The sequence below is a fragment of the Cucumis melo genome, chromosome 11 (genome assembly GCF_025177605.1).
Source record: "Cucumis melo cultivar AY chromosome 11, USDA_Cmelo_AY_1.0, whole genome shotgun sequence".
Taxonomy (NCBI): domain Eukaryota; kingdom Viridiplantae; phylum Streptophyta; class Magnoliopsida; order Cucurbitales; family Cucurbitaceae; genus Cucumis; species Cucumis melo.
Window position 1 is genome coordinate 13447095 of NC_066867.1, and position 16841 is coordinate 13463935.

The following is a 16841-nucleotide window of genomic DNA, read 5'->3' on the forward strand; positions in this document are numbered from 1 at the left end:
ACGTATCCAGGATCGAATTTTCTTTTTCAACTTGTCCAGGTGGAGTCATGCACCAAACACCAAGGATATCTTCCTTTGTGAATCTGCTCCTCTTCCAATTTTGGCTAGAAAAGTCTTCGAAATCTAGGAAGTTGTTAAGAGCATACCATAGTCTTTTACAGGCATTTTCTGAATCACCTTGCACATCGTTTCCTTTTTCTCCTTGATCTTATCATTCTTTGTCCAAGTAGCAACATCTAATGGTTTTTATAGAATGAGAAAAAGTTTGGCATGAAAAGTTTGAAAGAAAATTTTTGAATCGAAAAGTTGAGAAACTTAAGATCTAATGATTTGTGAGAAGAGTTTTAAAAGAAGATGAAGATGAAGCGATGGAAAAGGAAGCGTCTTCTTGCGTTGTACTCGTTGACAGGTTAATAAATGCAAATTTATTATTGACAACACGCATATTGACCATTTTTACCCATAAGCCCTAAAACTCTACGCATGGTCACCATGTGGCCATAATACCCTAATTTTATAATTGAATTTACATTTTTAATTACACCATAAGTGAAAACAATCGGTTAAGATCATGCAATAATCTAGACTGTACCGTAATCAAAACGATATTTGATTTAAATGCAAACGATCTTTTTGTTAAACCTAAACGATTGTACTAGTTTATCTAAACGATCCGATTATACCTTTTATGTGATGGTAATATATGTTAAACGATCATGTACTTATTTAAAACGATCTTTGAGTACGTTAAACGATCTTGTTATTACAAATAAACTATAAATTATTAGGTTGTTAGTCTTAAACGATCTTGTAGTACTCTATAAACGATCATTTACATGACTAAACGATTTAATAATAAACCTAAACGATCTTCAAAGCATAATCGATCTTCAAAATTAGAAATTTGATTTAAAGATCGATTAATAATAACAAAACGATAAAGTTAATTATTTTAAACGATCGTTTACAACATTCAAGTGATAATGTTAATTTTTTCAAACGACTGTTTGAAAAAAACTAATAGTTAACGGTTATATATTAAATGATCATTTTACAACATCTAAGCGATGATGTTATACAATTTAAACGATCTCGTAGTTAATAAAACGATTATGTAAATGTTTAACAAGTATAAAACAGAGAAGTTTTGAAAAGTTCTTATACATTGATTGTAAACGTTTTTACATGTAAATGTTATTTGTCTTCCTCGAATCAACTTTCCATTTATATTTAAATGTTACATAACAGAATGTGTGCATACATCGCACCATCCAAGAAAGTTTACTTATTATTTGTCAAACCCACATTCCACCAGGAACGCAGAAGTTTCGACTCCGTCTTATTCCTCCTTCAATCCATTTCCATTTGGCTCTAGAAGCTTGTAACCCTTTGCAAAGGCTATTCAATCTAAGGATAATTTCATTTCAACAGAAGTTCATAATTAGCTCAGGATTAAGATTAAGTTACCTAGTTCATCAATAATCGAAATAGTCAGTTTTATATAGTCAACGGTGTTATAACTTAAAACTAACTATTTCATGATTCATGTCCTATGTAAACTATTTACATAGGATGCCCCTACTTCCATGTCTCTATATAAACGATTCAAGATCACATCATTTGTACTAACTACAAAGCGGGTTACATCCATAGTGTCTCTGAAATAAGGCACCCAAATTTATTCATACACTATAGACCGTTTGGGCTATATACTCGAACTTGATTCAGGTTTATGTCTATAAATAAAGTTCAAGTCTATACTACATAGCCTCGAAACCTTAGTTTATTGAACTCAATATTATAGTATTCAATTTTTACTAATATGTCCTCAATAACCACTTTATTGAATTTTATTAAATAGAATATAATTTAAACTACAAACTATGAGTTTTAGGACATAAATTCCAACAGGATGTTTTGCCTTGACTTAGGATATGTTTAAGTTAGCCTAAATATAATCCTATTTTTATGAGTACCCTTGAAAGTCAACTTAGAACACTTTAGCTAGAGAAAAGTAGCATACTTTTAGCTCTAGTGTCCCTAAGAGTTTACGCCATGAGTTCCATTTAGAGTTTTGAGTCGTGCGTAGGAGCAAACTCCTGTCGAAGACTATTTGCATGGAGCTCTAACAAGGTGAATAGGGGAAGTTGTTCATAGTAAGTAGGTGAGGGATATGTGACAACACATCCCACGGTCTCTTTTATTAGGTTGCATCGCGAGATTTCTGAAATGTGCCTACATGTATTCCCTCGAGCAACCTTACCAATCGAAGGGATGTATTATAGGATTCGAAACTCCGCGAACTCCATATATAAACAGGGTCTCTTTGATCCATTTTCATATTGTCTTTCCACTTTCGAAAGCATAATGATTCTTATCTCTAAGATTCGAATATGACGGTTACACTTACAAGAATTACTAAGGTGTTAGTAGATTCTCGATCGAAGTAGCAATAACTAAGTTCTATAGGAATATGAGATATTCAAGAGTTAGCATCTGGTCAAGATTGTCATGGTTCAAAGGAGGAGTAATCGAGTACATGCAGAGGAATGATGCCCTTCTTACAAAGCCAAGCCATGTCAATCAGGAATCTGGAGTTGTAATTGGGACAGCTGGCAAGTGATTTCTCTAGAAGACCACAGAGATCCCTCCCAAGTAATACTGAAAGGCCAAATTAGGTAGGGAAATCTAGAAAAGAGAAGTGTCAAGCTGTGACACTCAGAAGCGGAAGGATTTGGCCATTTGCGATCCAGACTCTACACATAGAAACTCTATTTTCAATTCTAACGCCAAGAATGGCACTCCAAGTAATGTTTCTAATCCATTTGTTATCTCTTTAACTAATAATTCTTCTTCCTTAGAACAATAATGTAGAAAAAAATAAGGAAGTGGAGAGCACTAGGCAAGATGAAGAATATAGCAAAGCATTTAACCATAAGACAAGCTCCCATCCCATACCGCCTACTCCATTTCCTAGTCGCCTCGAGAAGATAGGTGACGAAAAACAATCTAAAAAATATTTGGACGTCTTGAAGGAGCTTCACATCAACATCTCGTTTGTTGATGCGTTAGAGCAAATGCCTTCGTATGTTAAGTTCTTGAAAGACATTCTAACGAAGAAACGAAGGATGAATCATTATGAGATCGTAGCTCTATCGCAAGCAACAAGGGATGTCTTCAACAATGGGGCACTAGACAAGATGACAGACCCTAGAAGCTTCATTATACCATGCTCAATAGGTGGCATGGATCTTGGTCGTGCACAATGCGACCTGGGAGCAAGCATTAATTTAATGTCTCTCTCTATCTTCAAGAAATTAGGGATAAGAGAGGTTCAACCTACACAAATGACGCTCTAATTTACTAATAGATCCCGCATGGCCTGAGGGCAAGATTGAAGTTGTACTAGTTAAAATGGACAAGTTTTTGTTCCTCATAAACTTCATCATTCTAGACAACGAAGCTGATTGGGACTTCTCTATCATCTGGGAGCGGCCATTTCTGTCAACAAGTCGTGCTCTTATAAATATCCACCAAGGGGAATTGACCATGCAACTTAATGACCAAGAAGTAACTTTCAACATTGTTAACGCAATAAAGTTCCCCTCTGATGCTGAAAACTGTAGTGCAATCGAATCCCTTGGGTGGGATTATTGCAAAGAAGAAGTGTTTGTTGAGCTATTCATCCCTGAAGAATTCTTTAAAGATGAAGACTCTAAAGACATTTTGGAAGCACCCTACCTGTCATCATCTTCATCAAAGTAAATGTCGCAGAAGAGCAGGCGTTATTGACTATGTTGAAACGCCACAAAAGGTGATAGGATGGACCCTGGTGGACATTCAAGGAATAAGCACATCCTATTGCATGATTAAGATGAGGTTGGAAGAAGGGAAGGCGGCACCATTCAATATCAAAGGCGATTAAACCCCGCGATGAAAGAAGTTGTAAAGAAAAAATAATTAAATGACTTGACGCGGGGTGATTTATCCTATCGTAGATAATGGATGGGTTAGTCTAGGCCAATGCATTCCATAAAATGGAGGGATGGTTGTCGTAAAGAAAGAAGAAAATGTATTGATCCCAACGCGAATAGTCTTTGGGTGGCAAATTTGTATGGACTACCACAAGCTAAATGTTGTAACCAAGAAGGACCATTTTCCCTTACCTTTCATTGATCAAATGTCCGACAGGCTAGCGGGAAAGAAATTTTATTACTTTCTAGATGGCTATTCTGGTTATAACCAAATCACAATCGCACCTGAAGTCCAACACAAGACAACGTTTACATGTCCTTAAGGTACATTTGCATTTTGCCACATGCAATTCGGCTTATGCAACTCGCCAGGGACAAGTGAAAGGTGCATGATGGCTATATTCTCAAACTTCCTAGAGAAATCGGTTGAAAGTTTCATGGATGACTTCTCTGTTTTTTTAGACTCCTTTAAATAATGTATGAATAGCTTGGAAGATGTGTTGAAAAGATGCAAAGAGACACGACTCGTTCTAAATTGGGAGAAGTGTCACTTCATGATAACAGATAGAATTATGCTTGGGTACAAAATCTCCCACGCAGGACTAGAAGTGGATCCTGCAAAGATTGATGTGGTAAGTAAGTTGTCACCACCTTCTGATTTGAAGCCACTTAGTTTCTAGTGCGTCTTGCAACTTCGGCCAAAACTTGGAAGTAAAATGCAAATCTTGATCTGAAATTATGGATACTGGAGTTCCATATTGACTTACAATTTTATCCACGTACAACTTAGTCAATTTGTCTAACAAAAAAGTTTGCTTAATGGGAATGAAACACACATCTTTGTGAGTTTGTCTAGAATCACCCAAATTCCATCGCATCCATTTTGTGTTCTAAGAAACCCAAACAAGAAATCTATAGTAATGTGCTCCCACTTCCATTCTGGATTTGGTAAGAGGCACCATAACGCGCTAGTCTTTTGGTGTTGCAGTTTGACTTGTTCGCAAATCGAGCACTTAGATACAAACTCCGCTATCTCCTAACACATTCCTGGCCATCAATAACAAGCTTTCAGAGTTCTATACATTTTAGTATTATCAGGATGCACCGCGTAAACTGAGTTATGTGCTTCCTCTAAAATACTCTCCTTCAACGCCTTAATATTGAAACACATAGTTTGTGTCTTTTTAGCAACGTGCCATCACTTCTGAACACGTAGTCCTTTCACTTTTTGCACCTAACTTCTTCTGCCAACTTCCTCAACACGAGGTCTCCTGGTTGCGATTTGACAATCTCTTCTTCCAATGTGGGCTTTATTTGAAAACGAGTTATCATCTTCATATATGATCCTGTACTTAAGATAGCCTTACAATTTCTCAATTCTCTAAGCTAGGCTAGCTTCCCTTTACTTGAGCTTTTTCTGCTTCATGTGTTAGCTACAACATTAGCCTTGCGAGATGGTAGGCAATAGTGCAATCATAATCTTTAACAAGTTCCATCCAACGCCTCTGTCCCAAATTCAACTCCTTTTGATCAAATATGTACTTCAGACTCTTATGATAAGTGAAAATGTTACACTTTTCTCAAAAGAGGCAGTGCCTTCAAATCTTCAATGCATGAACGATGGATGTCAGCTCTAGATCATGCATTAGGTAATTGTGTTCTAGTTGTTTGCATATTTTCATTATTAGCAATGCTTCGAGGATATGTCTTACTAGGCTCTAAGTAAGCGATTTAATAAGTGGCTAGAATAGGATGATACGATAAAAAATGCACGTCCTACCTATGTGTTGCTGATTTCAAACTGATATGCATGTAGTAAAAGTTTTCCTCTCTATCGTCCAAGTGTAAGCGAAGAGAGGTTTCCTAGTAAGTACAGGGTCAAACATCGGGAATTAGTGTTCTAATTGAGTCTATCGTGCAACTAATCCTATGCGATATACTCTATATAGTGTAGGTATGCACAGTATGTTTATCTTAACTATATATACTAAGGTGCAATTGGTGGTACAAGATGAACATGGCGATGGAGTGTAATTAATTATGAATTCATGTACCAAGCGTGGCATGAAAGAATATTTAACTAATTTATCGCAATGAATTGTGTACTAATAACTCAAGGTGATATAAAGCATCTATTAATTTCAGAATTAAGGCGAGCGTCCTCTTGGTGCCTTTGCCATACTTGCTCGCCTCTCGGGATTCAAATACTTAAAGTTAAACTATGATTGTATCCAATCCATCTGTATGCATGATAAGCATTTTCTCCTAATTTAAGGCGAGCATTCTTTCGATGCTTTCGCCGCACACGTTAACGTCTCTACAACTTATGTGAAGGATTAATTCGGCGATGAGATTACATCTCTACAATCTCTTCGTCGTCCGCTTTAAATATGGGTTTTCACATGTCAAGTGATTACTGTCAATGTGATTATCTTTTCTCTCGAATAAAACAAGGCGTTGATGTCTGCGTTTAGCTAAGCAGGACTTATAAAACATAATCCAGTTTTTATAGTATTAATAACACATTATATTGTTCAAAAACTAATGAAATGCATTAAAACTAAATGGCAGAAGAGAAATGGGAGAATGGTAGAAGAAATGTATTAATATCATAACTAGAACTTTAGGTCTCTCGTCCATAGAGTTAACATTACAAATCAATACAAAAGAAATACAAAATAGAATTCATAGAAATGAGTCGAGCCTCAAAGTATGATTTCTCATATTCCTTGGATCTAATTTTTGCCCATTGTGATGAGGGAAAATGATAGAGGAAATCTCTCTCTTTTGTTATAGACTCTTACCTAAAACTTCAAGAAAGAAGAATGAAAGGAAGAATGAGTTTGCTCTTCGGTATTCAATTTTCGCACACTTGACTCTAAGGTAGATGCCTCTATTTATTGGCTAGGAGTGATGTGATAGGACATTTCATGCATCATCAATTCTTCTGATAAAGCTGAATCGATGCCACTAATGTCCTTTCATCCTTTTTCTGACATTTGCGCCAACCAATGTCTGCTAGTGCTTCAAATCACCTAGCTTATTGTGATTGTCGTCTTGCTGATTGCACTCGTCTCCTCGCCTGACGTTCAGTCTTCAGACTATACTTCTTTTTTCCTAAAAATCCTACGATAAAACAAGTAAAACGCAATAAACATGGATAAAGTTCTTTTGTAGTCCACGGCACAAATTAATCAACTGTTCTACTTTTCTCCATGTTTTCTTTCAATCTTATGTGTTAAACCTTCATTATTTTACATAAAAGGCTACAACAACTTATACTTTTACAAGTTATCACACCCTCAAATTTAAAATAATGCTTGTCCTCAAGCTCATTCCGGAATTCTAAGAATCCATCCCTATCGCAAGCTTCGCTAAACTTCTAAAAAATGTGTTTCTAATTCATATCGCATTCTTAACGTTTCCCACTTTCCTCGCTTACTCTACACTTGAAAATATTTCTAAATCCTAAATGCGGCAAGCTTAAGTCGCAAAATATCCTTGTTCATTTTCAGAAAATTTTATTTTCATTTTTAAGAAATGGTTGTTGTTTCAAAAATTCTTGGTTCCTTTCTTTTGGCGAAAAACCTTTTTATTATCGTTTGGCGTTGGAGTGGAAAATCATAGGTACTCTATGAGTTCGTTCCTCTCCTCAATTATAACTCTTTATCGCCGCTTATTTAATTTACGCTCAGATTTTGTTGAAGCTTTGCTTCTTATCTTTGGTTGAGAGGTAATGACATCAGAGTTCTTATTTCAATTGAATTTAAATAAAAGAATAAGTTAGTTTTTATTCACTTTTTTTAGAAGAAATTTTAAGTTCCACCGCCAAGTTCTTTGATTTTTCGAACGTTATAGCTCGGATCTCGCACACCCCCCAAATTTAGAAGGCAACAAGGTCCTCATTACGAAAAAGTGAATGATAAGATGAACTTAAGAAAATCTTACAAAAGCGGTTTGAGGTAAAGCTTGTTCACCTAAAGATTACAAAAAATATTTACTAAGTATGTTTCACTAAGGAAAGTTTCATTTTCATATACTAATTTATTTAGAGTCTGCATGAGTATTATCATGTAAGTTATCCTCGCGAAACAACAAAGAAATAATATAGAGAATGTAAGAATGAAAGCAAGCGATAATACATAAATGGAAGAAACCTTGGACTTATATAAAATTTGATTAACAAAAAATGAAGAAATTTAGAAGAGAAGATGAATAAATCACAAAGAAGAAGTAGAAAGAGAAGTAATGAATCATCCGCAATATTCAAGGGCAAATTAGGAAATTATGAAAATATTTCACCGACTTCATGGACTTTTATTTTTTGTTATACGGACCGTAAATATTTTTGGGTTTGTTACATTTATGTAAATTATTCTTTTAAATATATGTAATATTTGTAAGATTATTTTTCAAAACATAAAACAAAAAGGTTATGTAATGATTTATTACAAAAGAAAAATAGAACTATACAAAAATAACAAAGTAGTTTTGAAGCCCTACCAAATTAATCACTATTAATAAAAATATAGGTATAGAATCTATTCATTGATGTAATCTCAATTAACAAGAGTTTAGTATATATTCGATATTTTATTATTTCTATAAGGGTTTTTTTAAAAAAATATAACAAATCGATAAACTATTTACACTGTATAGAACAAATCTGAAAATGGAAAAGACACATAGGATCACAAAAGTGCCTCAATGAACACTCGATTAATCGGCCACACGTGCATGCGAGTAATCTTCTTCTAAACGACCATGTCTATAATATAAATGAATGATCTACTATTATCGTTTAGATCATGATACACAATCGTGTAGTTTTTTTTTAACGATTGAGAAAAAATGCTTCAAATTTAAACAATCGTGTTAATCATAATAAATGATTGTATTGACCATGGTAAGTGATCATATTAATCATGGAAAATGATCGTGATCGTGTTGATTATGATAAACGATCATATAGTCCAATGTAAATTACCGTTAAAAATTTTAAATCAAACGATCGTGTTCACCATACTAAACAATCGTGTTAACTATGGTAAACAGTCGTTTAGATCATGCCAATACGATCATGTAGTTCGCTTTCAAGGATGGAAAAAAGACTTCAAATTTAAACGATCGTGTTGACCATGATAAACGATAGTTTAGATCATGTTAAAATGATAATTATGTCAAAATGATAATTAAATGACGTTGATATTCTCGAATATGAGAAAGATGAAGTAGTTTCATAAAATCTTTCCAAAAATAGTCCAGATGAAATAGGATGAAATAAAAGATTTAAATAGAAGAATAAATCGTTTACAAATAGAAGAAAGTAAGTTTGCAAGAGTAGATGAAGAAATCTAGAACAGAAGATAAATAAATGACAAAAAAAAAAGTGACGAATTGTTCGCAATATTTAAAAGCAAATCTAAAAATTATGAAAATATTTTACCGAATTCATAGACCTTTACTTTTTATTACACGGACCGTAAATATTTTTGAATTTTGTTAATGTTTTGCTTAACATTTCTATAACACGTTTATAAAGATATTTTTTCCTTGAAATATATGAATACGAAGGCTTCACTAGTCAAATTAATCTACATATTAAAAAATTGAATAAATTCCAATAATATGATGCAATATGTTTATGTATGTCAACTGTATTATTAAAACATATCAATATGTCTGGCAACAAAATTGAAAGTATATTTGAAAATTCTAAAACCATTGGTTAATATTTTTAAAAATAATATCTCATATAAAAATAATATTGTCAAAAGTCGCATCAAACTCAATATCAAAATGCAAAACTTTTGCTAAGGGAAAAAAATGGGCAGAGAAGAAATGGAAAAAAGAGTAAAAAGAAAAGCAAAATGTTCTAACATGCCCTTTTTTTCAACTTTTTTGGGCCACTTTGATACTCTGTTTCTTTTTTTTTTTTTTCACTTTTACTCATTCAATTTCCAAAGGAGAAGTATAAAAGAATCAGATGTAAAGCTGTGATGATAATGAGAGGTCAGATTTTGAAAGAATAGCCAAGAAAAACAGCTATCTCTTTCACCTGTCAAATCTTTGAAATTTTTCTCCCCTTCAAATAGTTTTCTTATTGGAATTCAATTAGGAAGCCACAAAGTCATATAATGGAGTAGCAAAAAGAAAACCCTTCCTCAAACTCCCAACCCGGCATCAACCTACAAGACTAGATATCCTATTTCCTGCTTTTGATTATAGTGCCAATTATACTAATCTCTTCCACATGTTGTTTGTTTGGAACTGACTTTTCAAGTGCATAGCCTTAGAAGTTAGAAGACTCTGGAATCAATCAGAGGAGAGCATGCCCAATTTTGAAGAAAGAAGAGAAGAGATTGGCTTTGCTCCTCCAACATACACATCCAATTTGCAAAAAACAAAAATTGATGTGAGAATGAAAATGGACGAGTAAATATTTAGCTTCTCACTAGCCAGTTTTGGCCAACCGAGGTTCTATTTCTCTGTAAACGGTATAATGGAAAGACAAAAAGAATAAAAACCTTATCACAACCATGATGTAATGTAAGAGTCAATGAATTGACTCAAGACTAATACAAGACCACAGTGATTCCAAAAGACATATCATCGTTAAAAAAAATAAAAATAAAATTAAAATAATTTTAAAAAAAAAAAAAAAAAACCATTGCTAACATGACTGAAAATCAAAATGGGGGGAAAAAGAATAGAAAGGGACCGGAAAGAAAAAGAAAAAGAAAAATGAAGGGTACCCCCTCAAAAAGGGGACTGAGATGAGAGGAATCTGAGATTGTTCCTGTTCCACCTTCAAAATTTACATGGACTGATAGTGCAACATGTAAAGTTTTTAGGCATATTTATTCAAAGCAGAAACTAAAAGCATCAATCAAGAATTTTTCATGTTGTTACGAAAGCTAACTCGAAAAAGAGAAAGACGAAGAATTTGTGGTTATTTATTCATAGGGAGACCCTAGATGGATATCCCTTGAATGTTTTTCACACTAACAATTCAACAAAAAAGGAGGAACTCTGATACAAATCTGTTCAAAAACAAACCAAAATGATGGGATAAACAGTATTCCTAAACAAAGATCACAACTTTGCCTCAGGCATTACTGCTACAATTATGATGAACTTAAAAAATTAAAAAGGTTGACCTTAAATAAAAAACAAGGCATAGTCTATAACTTTGTGGATCCCCACCTCACTGAAGATGCATGATGATACGTATTTTGCTATACTGCCGCAATCTGATTTTACATCTCACTCAAATATAAGAAGAAAAAAAAAAAACAAAAACAAAAGAAAAATTTCTAATCAAAACTCAAACCTGAACACAAAATCCCAAGTGGCTAAATACCTCTAAGCTTTGTTCTCAGCATCGGCACTCAGTTAGCTTTAGATAATTCTTCTTTCTTTTCCCCTTTTTTTCCTTTTTGTTGGGTAATTGAACTGAATATTCTATTGATTGGTCCGCAACTTCATATGCTTCACCAATTATCTTCATCTACAATGTCGACATATCCGATCATTCCTAGGTAGTGTTTCCTGAAGCAAAAAACAAGGAGACTGAGTATCTAACAATCTGCTTTTGACAATTAATACCAGAGAATATTATATCACTCCATTTGCTTTTCATCAGATAGGCAACAAATAAAAGGAGGAAAAGAATAACACTATATGACGATAACACAAAATGACGAAATGATAAACAACACTGTACTGTGTCTTGGCAAACAGCTTCAGTTTCCTAAACTTAATTCAACATCACAGATAATCTGATACCATTTTGTGATTTTGGGAAACACTCACTAATTAAAACATTTTAAAAGGCTGTACTAAATATATTCGATGCCTCAATAATCACATGATAAAATGAAAAGGGATATATTTTAGGACATTGTAAATGCATAATTTGAGTAGTAGTTTCTGTCTCTTTGAGTGATAATGAGCATAAAAAGAAACAGCCAAGTTTTTTCATATATGAAAGAGGAGAATTCAACAAGCATGAGGTTGTTAAGCATTTACAAAGACCAAAACTAGCCAAATGCTTGAGCTTGTCAAGTTTAAATGAGTGAGCTGCACAATTGCAGCTTTGCAAGCATATGTGTGCATGTGAACACAGAGGTTACGTAGAGGACCCATAAAAATTCAATCACCAAATGCAAGGCAGTGAAAGTGAGAGAAATCACCTTTCCATTGGAAAAAAAAAAGATCAGTTGAGTAGTTTATGCAAGTTTGACATTTGAATGCCCTTCATTATATAACTCAGTAAATTCAGTTAGTATGCCTATATAAGTTATTCTTGTTCCCTTCTTTTTCTAGCAACCCCAAGAAAACAGCTATAGAAGATTGCTACTTCAGCCAGACATTTCAATAATACAAACCAACATGGTGTTTTAATTCCTTAGACAGCATGTTACTGGAAACAAGATCCAGGCACCCAAAAAAGGTTCATTGGGAGCTAACTCTAAACATTCTTACAATATACTATGCCACTTTTCAGCTGTACCACACATACTGAACATGCATCTTTCCCACACTGAGTGTAAAAGAAAATGTATACACAGGGCAGCCAACTAAATATATATTTGTTCGGTTAGCAACTCAAATAATTGTGATTTAGTATCAAATGAGCTAATATCTAGATCATCAAGTGCAGAATTGGCATAGATGATGATGATGCTATGACAACTTTCTGCAAGATCAATAAAAATATAATTCTAAATTGGTCGTTCATAATCTGAGCATTTGGAAAACAAAATTTCTCATAAGAGAAATCAGGAGATGCTATTGAAACAATGAATTGAGGCATTGTATAAATTTTGAAACAGTGGCTCTAACCTCTGTTTGACTGCCTCCTATTAACACTATGACCACCAATAAAACCAGGAGAGCTTCTGGCTGAGACATCCGAAGCAGCACTGCCGAGCCCATAACCAAAGGGTCCAGATCCATCTCTTTCAAAATTGGAAGAACGCCACGTGGGATCACCATAACCGGCACTGTAGAAATCAGCAAAGGGGCCGTCAAAACCGACAGTTGAGGTAGGAAATGATGATGTTGGAGGCAAAGCAGTACCACTGTTCCTCCCATACCCTCCAGCTCCTAGACTATAACTACTATCAACACCTCCATAATTAAGATTCCCAGAGTTACTAAAAACATTGTTTCCTCCACCTTGAGACGAAATTCCCGAACTACCCCAGCTAACTCCAGAATTGGCAAATCCAGTTCCCCCAATGCTGCCACCGCTTGCTGATCCCAAATGAGCATTGGAATTTGCAGAGTTTGTTCCATTGTTGAGCCCTCCACTTCCCCACAAGTTTTGAGTTGCTGAGCTGAAGAAGGACGAGTTTCCTCCATTGCCACTTTCATATCCTATATTGCCAAATCTATCTGAGTTACCAGTATAATAAGGGCTCAGTCCCCGTCCATAGTTGAGATTATTGGCGAAATTAGAATTTCCCCCATACCCTGGGTTTAAGCCAATATCAAAGTTCACACCCATTCCATAACCTGAACCAAATGGAGTGAATACACTTCGACCACTAGAAACTGGACTAAATCTACCATCCATTCTAACACCATAGCCTCCAATTGTACTTGAACTGTAACCCTGAGTGTAACCATTAAGGAAGCTATTAACCCTACTCTGACCATAATTGTATCCACCAAGTGGACTACGGCTGGGGCCTGGAGACAACTCTTTGGGAACTGCACGCTTGACTTCAACCATTTTGCCATTCAATTCATGGAAAGTCTTGATAAGAACTTTCTCTACTGCTTCTTCAGAATCATATGTAATAAACCCAAATCCTCTGGGTCGAAGAGTATTGTGGTCGTACATCACCACAACATCTGTTATTGTCCCAAATTGATCAAAATAATTCTTGAATTCACTCTCTGTAACAGTAGATGCTAACCCCCCAACAAATATCTTTCGAGTGCGTCCAGGACCAGGAGAAACATTAATGCTACCACTGGTTCTACCTACAATGTTCTGATCATTCCTAGGAACAGCCCTTTTAGCCTCAACCTGGGGATGAAGAAAATTGAACAATGAAGGTCGAGTTCAAATAGCCTTAAAATGGCAAATGCAGACTATAGTGATTGAAGTCAAGCTGAGAAACTAATCAGGAAAAGAACTTTCAATCCTCAGACAATTAGAAATTTCACCAAGGATGAAAAATAAACGGCTCAGCAATACATTACGAATCACGAGCTAATAAGAAATGAGCTATCTCTGCAGGTCCAAAGAAACGCATTTGAGGTTAACAAACTCACCATTCTTCCATCAATATTATGCTTCTCCCTTATAACTCTATCTGCAACACTTGGATCAGCAAAAACAATGAAGCCAAAGCCTCGACCACGACCTGTGGTCCGATCCTTCATAATGACAGCTTCTACAACATCACCATATGCATTGAAATACTCTTTAAGACGGTCTTCATCAGTATCCCAAGATATTCCACCAACAAATAATTTTCCACTATCGGTTTGCATTTTCCTTTTCCTACATACCACAGCAACAGAAGCCATATCATTGAGATGTCCAAAAACCATTAAATGCGATAGCATCCACACATTTCTAGTCGATTCAGATAAGAAAAAACACAACAGAAATCTAAATTCCCAACATCCATTGCAGAGCTGAAGATCGAATTTGGAGGAGAGTGATGTAGAAATGAAATGAAGGGAATAAAATCAGGTATGAGGATTCATTATAGTAGAAGATCGGTGTATAAAACATAAGTAGAAGAATTGTAATCTGTAACCTCTTGAAGGTGAAAGAGAAGAAGGAAATGGAATCAAATGCGGGTGAATGAGAAATCAATAAGAGAAGCAGTACCTTTATTTTGAATCAAAGAGACAATCGAAGAAATGTATATCCCAAGAGAAGAGATATTAAAAATAAATCAATTTGGGAACACTGGATCCATCGTCGATCAATTGTTCGACCAAAATTCAACAAACCTGAGAAAACCCAGAAAGCATTTGAATCAAAAAAGAAGGAATAAGGGGATCCAAAGTTAATAGAATTCCAGAGAAGATCGAAAAATAAAGTGGAGATTCCCATAAAACGGACCGATTAGCGAAGACCCAGAAAGCCAAATCTTGCAAAGCTAAGATCTGAGAGGATGGAGGATGATAAGGACAGGAATCTTCATCCTTCTTGTTCTTCTTCTGTTCTGTGTGTAAATATGTTGGTTCAACCCACAAACTTTGCTTTTAAGCCTTTCTGAATTGTTGTGTTTGAGATTGATTACGCGAAAGCAAATTCAGTTACCAAGCAGATCGGGAAATTCTATTTATGTTTAAACAAAACTGTACACTAACAAAGAGAACGTGAAAAAACAGAAGCTTGAAGGTGTCTAGCGTGAGAAATGTATAAGAACTTTGAAACTGGAAGATGAAGATTTTCTCTCACTTTCCTTTTATAATTTTTTTTCCTTTTTTTTTTTTTTTAATTTTGATCTTTACTAGAAACTTACAGGAGGAAAGATTAATAATAATAATAAACAAAATAAAATTAAGTTTTTTTTTATTATTATTTCTTTCAAAATGGTTCTCTCCCTTTCAACTTCCCTTGTTTATAAATAATTAACATCTTTTTAAATATCATCAATCAAAATATATAAAAGGGCTTAAACATGGGGTGCATAATGTCATGCATGGAAATGTAGTCTGACCAGACCATCCCATTAACCATGGATTTTTTCAACTTTTTTTTATGGAATTTTTTTTTTTTTTTAATTCTAACATTTTTATGGTTTACTTGATTCTTGTCCTTCCATTTGCATATCATGCCCATTGATCAAAATATGAACTTTTGAAAAACCAATTGTAAGTGAACCTTCAAAGGTTTTTTCAACTTTCACATGAATTCCTTCATAATCAAACCCCAATTAACATTTTGTATACATCTACCTAATTTATTTACTTCGTAATCTTTCACATTAGGAGATTGGTTACTAATTATGTTGGAGCTTATACAAGATTCATAAATTAGATTTTTAGTCCAAACTAGTCCTTGGTTATTCGAGCGTGTGTATATATATATATATATATATATATCATGTCGTTTCAAAAGGCTAACATGTGTCGCACTCTTTATATTACTTATGTTGAATTTACTCTTTTGCATATGATAGAATAAGCTCCATCTCTTAAGAATAAATGTATAAAATACAGTCTAATATAGCAAGTCATCATTTTCATAATAAAACATTCCACACATTCTTTAGAGCTACCATTTTCGATGGTAATAAAATGTTGAGTTTCATATCCTTTTTGTTTATATATTTAGATGTATATTCAAGCAAAGTTCCTTTTATACATTTAAGCTGGATTTGATTAGTGGGAGGTTGGTCTCCTCCAGCTTGCCATTAGCTGGGTTGGTGATGATAGCTTAGGTGAATCACATGCAAATACTTATCATAATTTTAATTGCCTCTTCCAATTTATTCATTTTCTTTATATGATTCTCTAAATTTACTCTTTCTTCCATTTTCTTTTTTAATTTTCAGCTAAATTTTAGGAGCACTCTCCAAATATATATTTAAATTCTATTCTACATGTTTAAATTCTAAACTTTGTATTGTTTCAATTTAAAAGATGAACTTTCGTAATTATATTAATTTAAACTATAAATTTTTATAATTATATCAATATAAATCTATTAATTTTTATAAATGTATGTTAATAAAATTTAATTAAAGGTTTAAATTGATAAAGTCATAAAAGTTTAAGATTTGAATTAATACAAACTTCAAAAAGTAATAGCCTGTTTGGAAGAAGGGTTATTATCATAACCCTAGTTTTACCCCATCAACCGTTCCTCAACTCTTCTTTAATCCA

The 16841-nt window shown here is 34.2% G+C and overlaps 1 protein-coding gene across 2 annotated transcripts; it reads right to left on the reverse strand.

The window, feature by feature from the left end:
* Positions 1–10906: 10906 nt before the first annotated feature.
* On the reverse strand, positions 10907–15488 carry LOC103502128 (heterogeneous nuclear ribonucleoprotein 1). 2 transcript variants are annotated; one of them, XM_008465969.3, is made up of 5 exons: positions 15070–15488; positions 14833–14957; positions 14265–14496; positions 12822–14016; positions 10907–11525 (listed from the first exon to the last, which is right to left on the reverse strand). In XM_008465969.3, the coding sequence occupies exons 3-5, from the start codon at positions 14484–14486 to the stop codon at positions 11512–11514; spliced, it is 1431 nt and encodes a 476-aa protein (XP_008464191.2). In that variant the 5' UTR covers positions 14487–14496; positions 14833–14957; positions 15070–15488; the 3' UTR covers positions 10907–11511. The 2 variants fall into 2 exon arrangements, with proteins under 2 accessions (XP_008464191.2, XP_050935562.1); XM_051079605.1 differs by lacking the exon at positions 10907–11525 and having other exon boundaries at positions 12817–14016; positions 15070–15395.
* Between the last annotated feature and the right edge of the window lie 1353 nt (positions 15489–16841).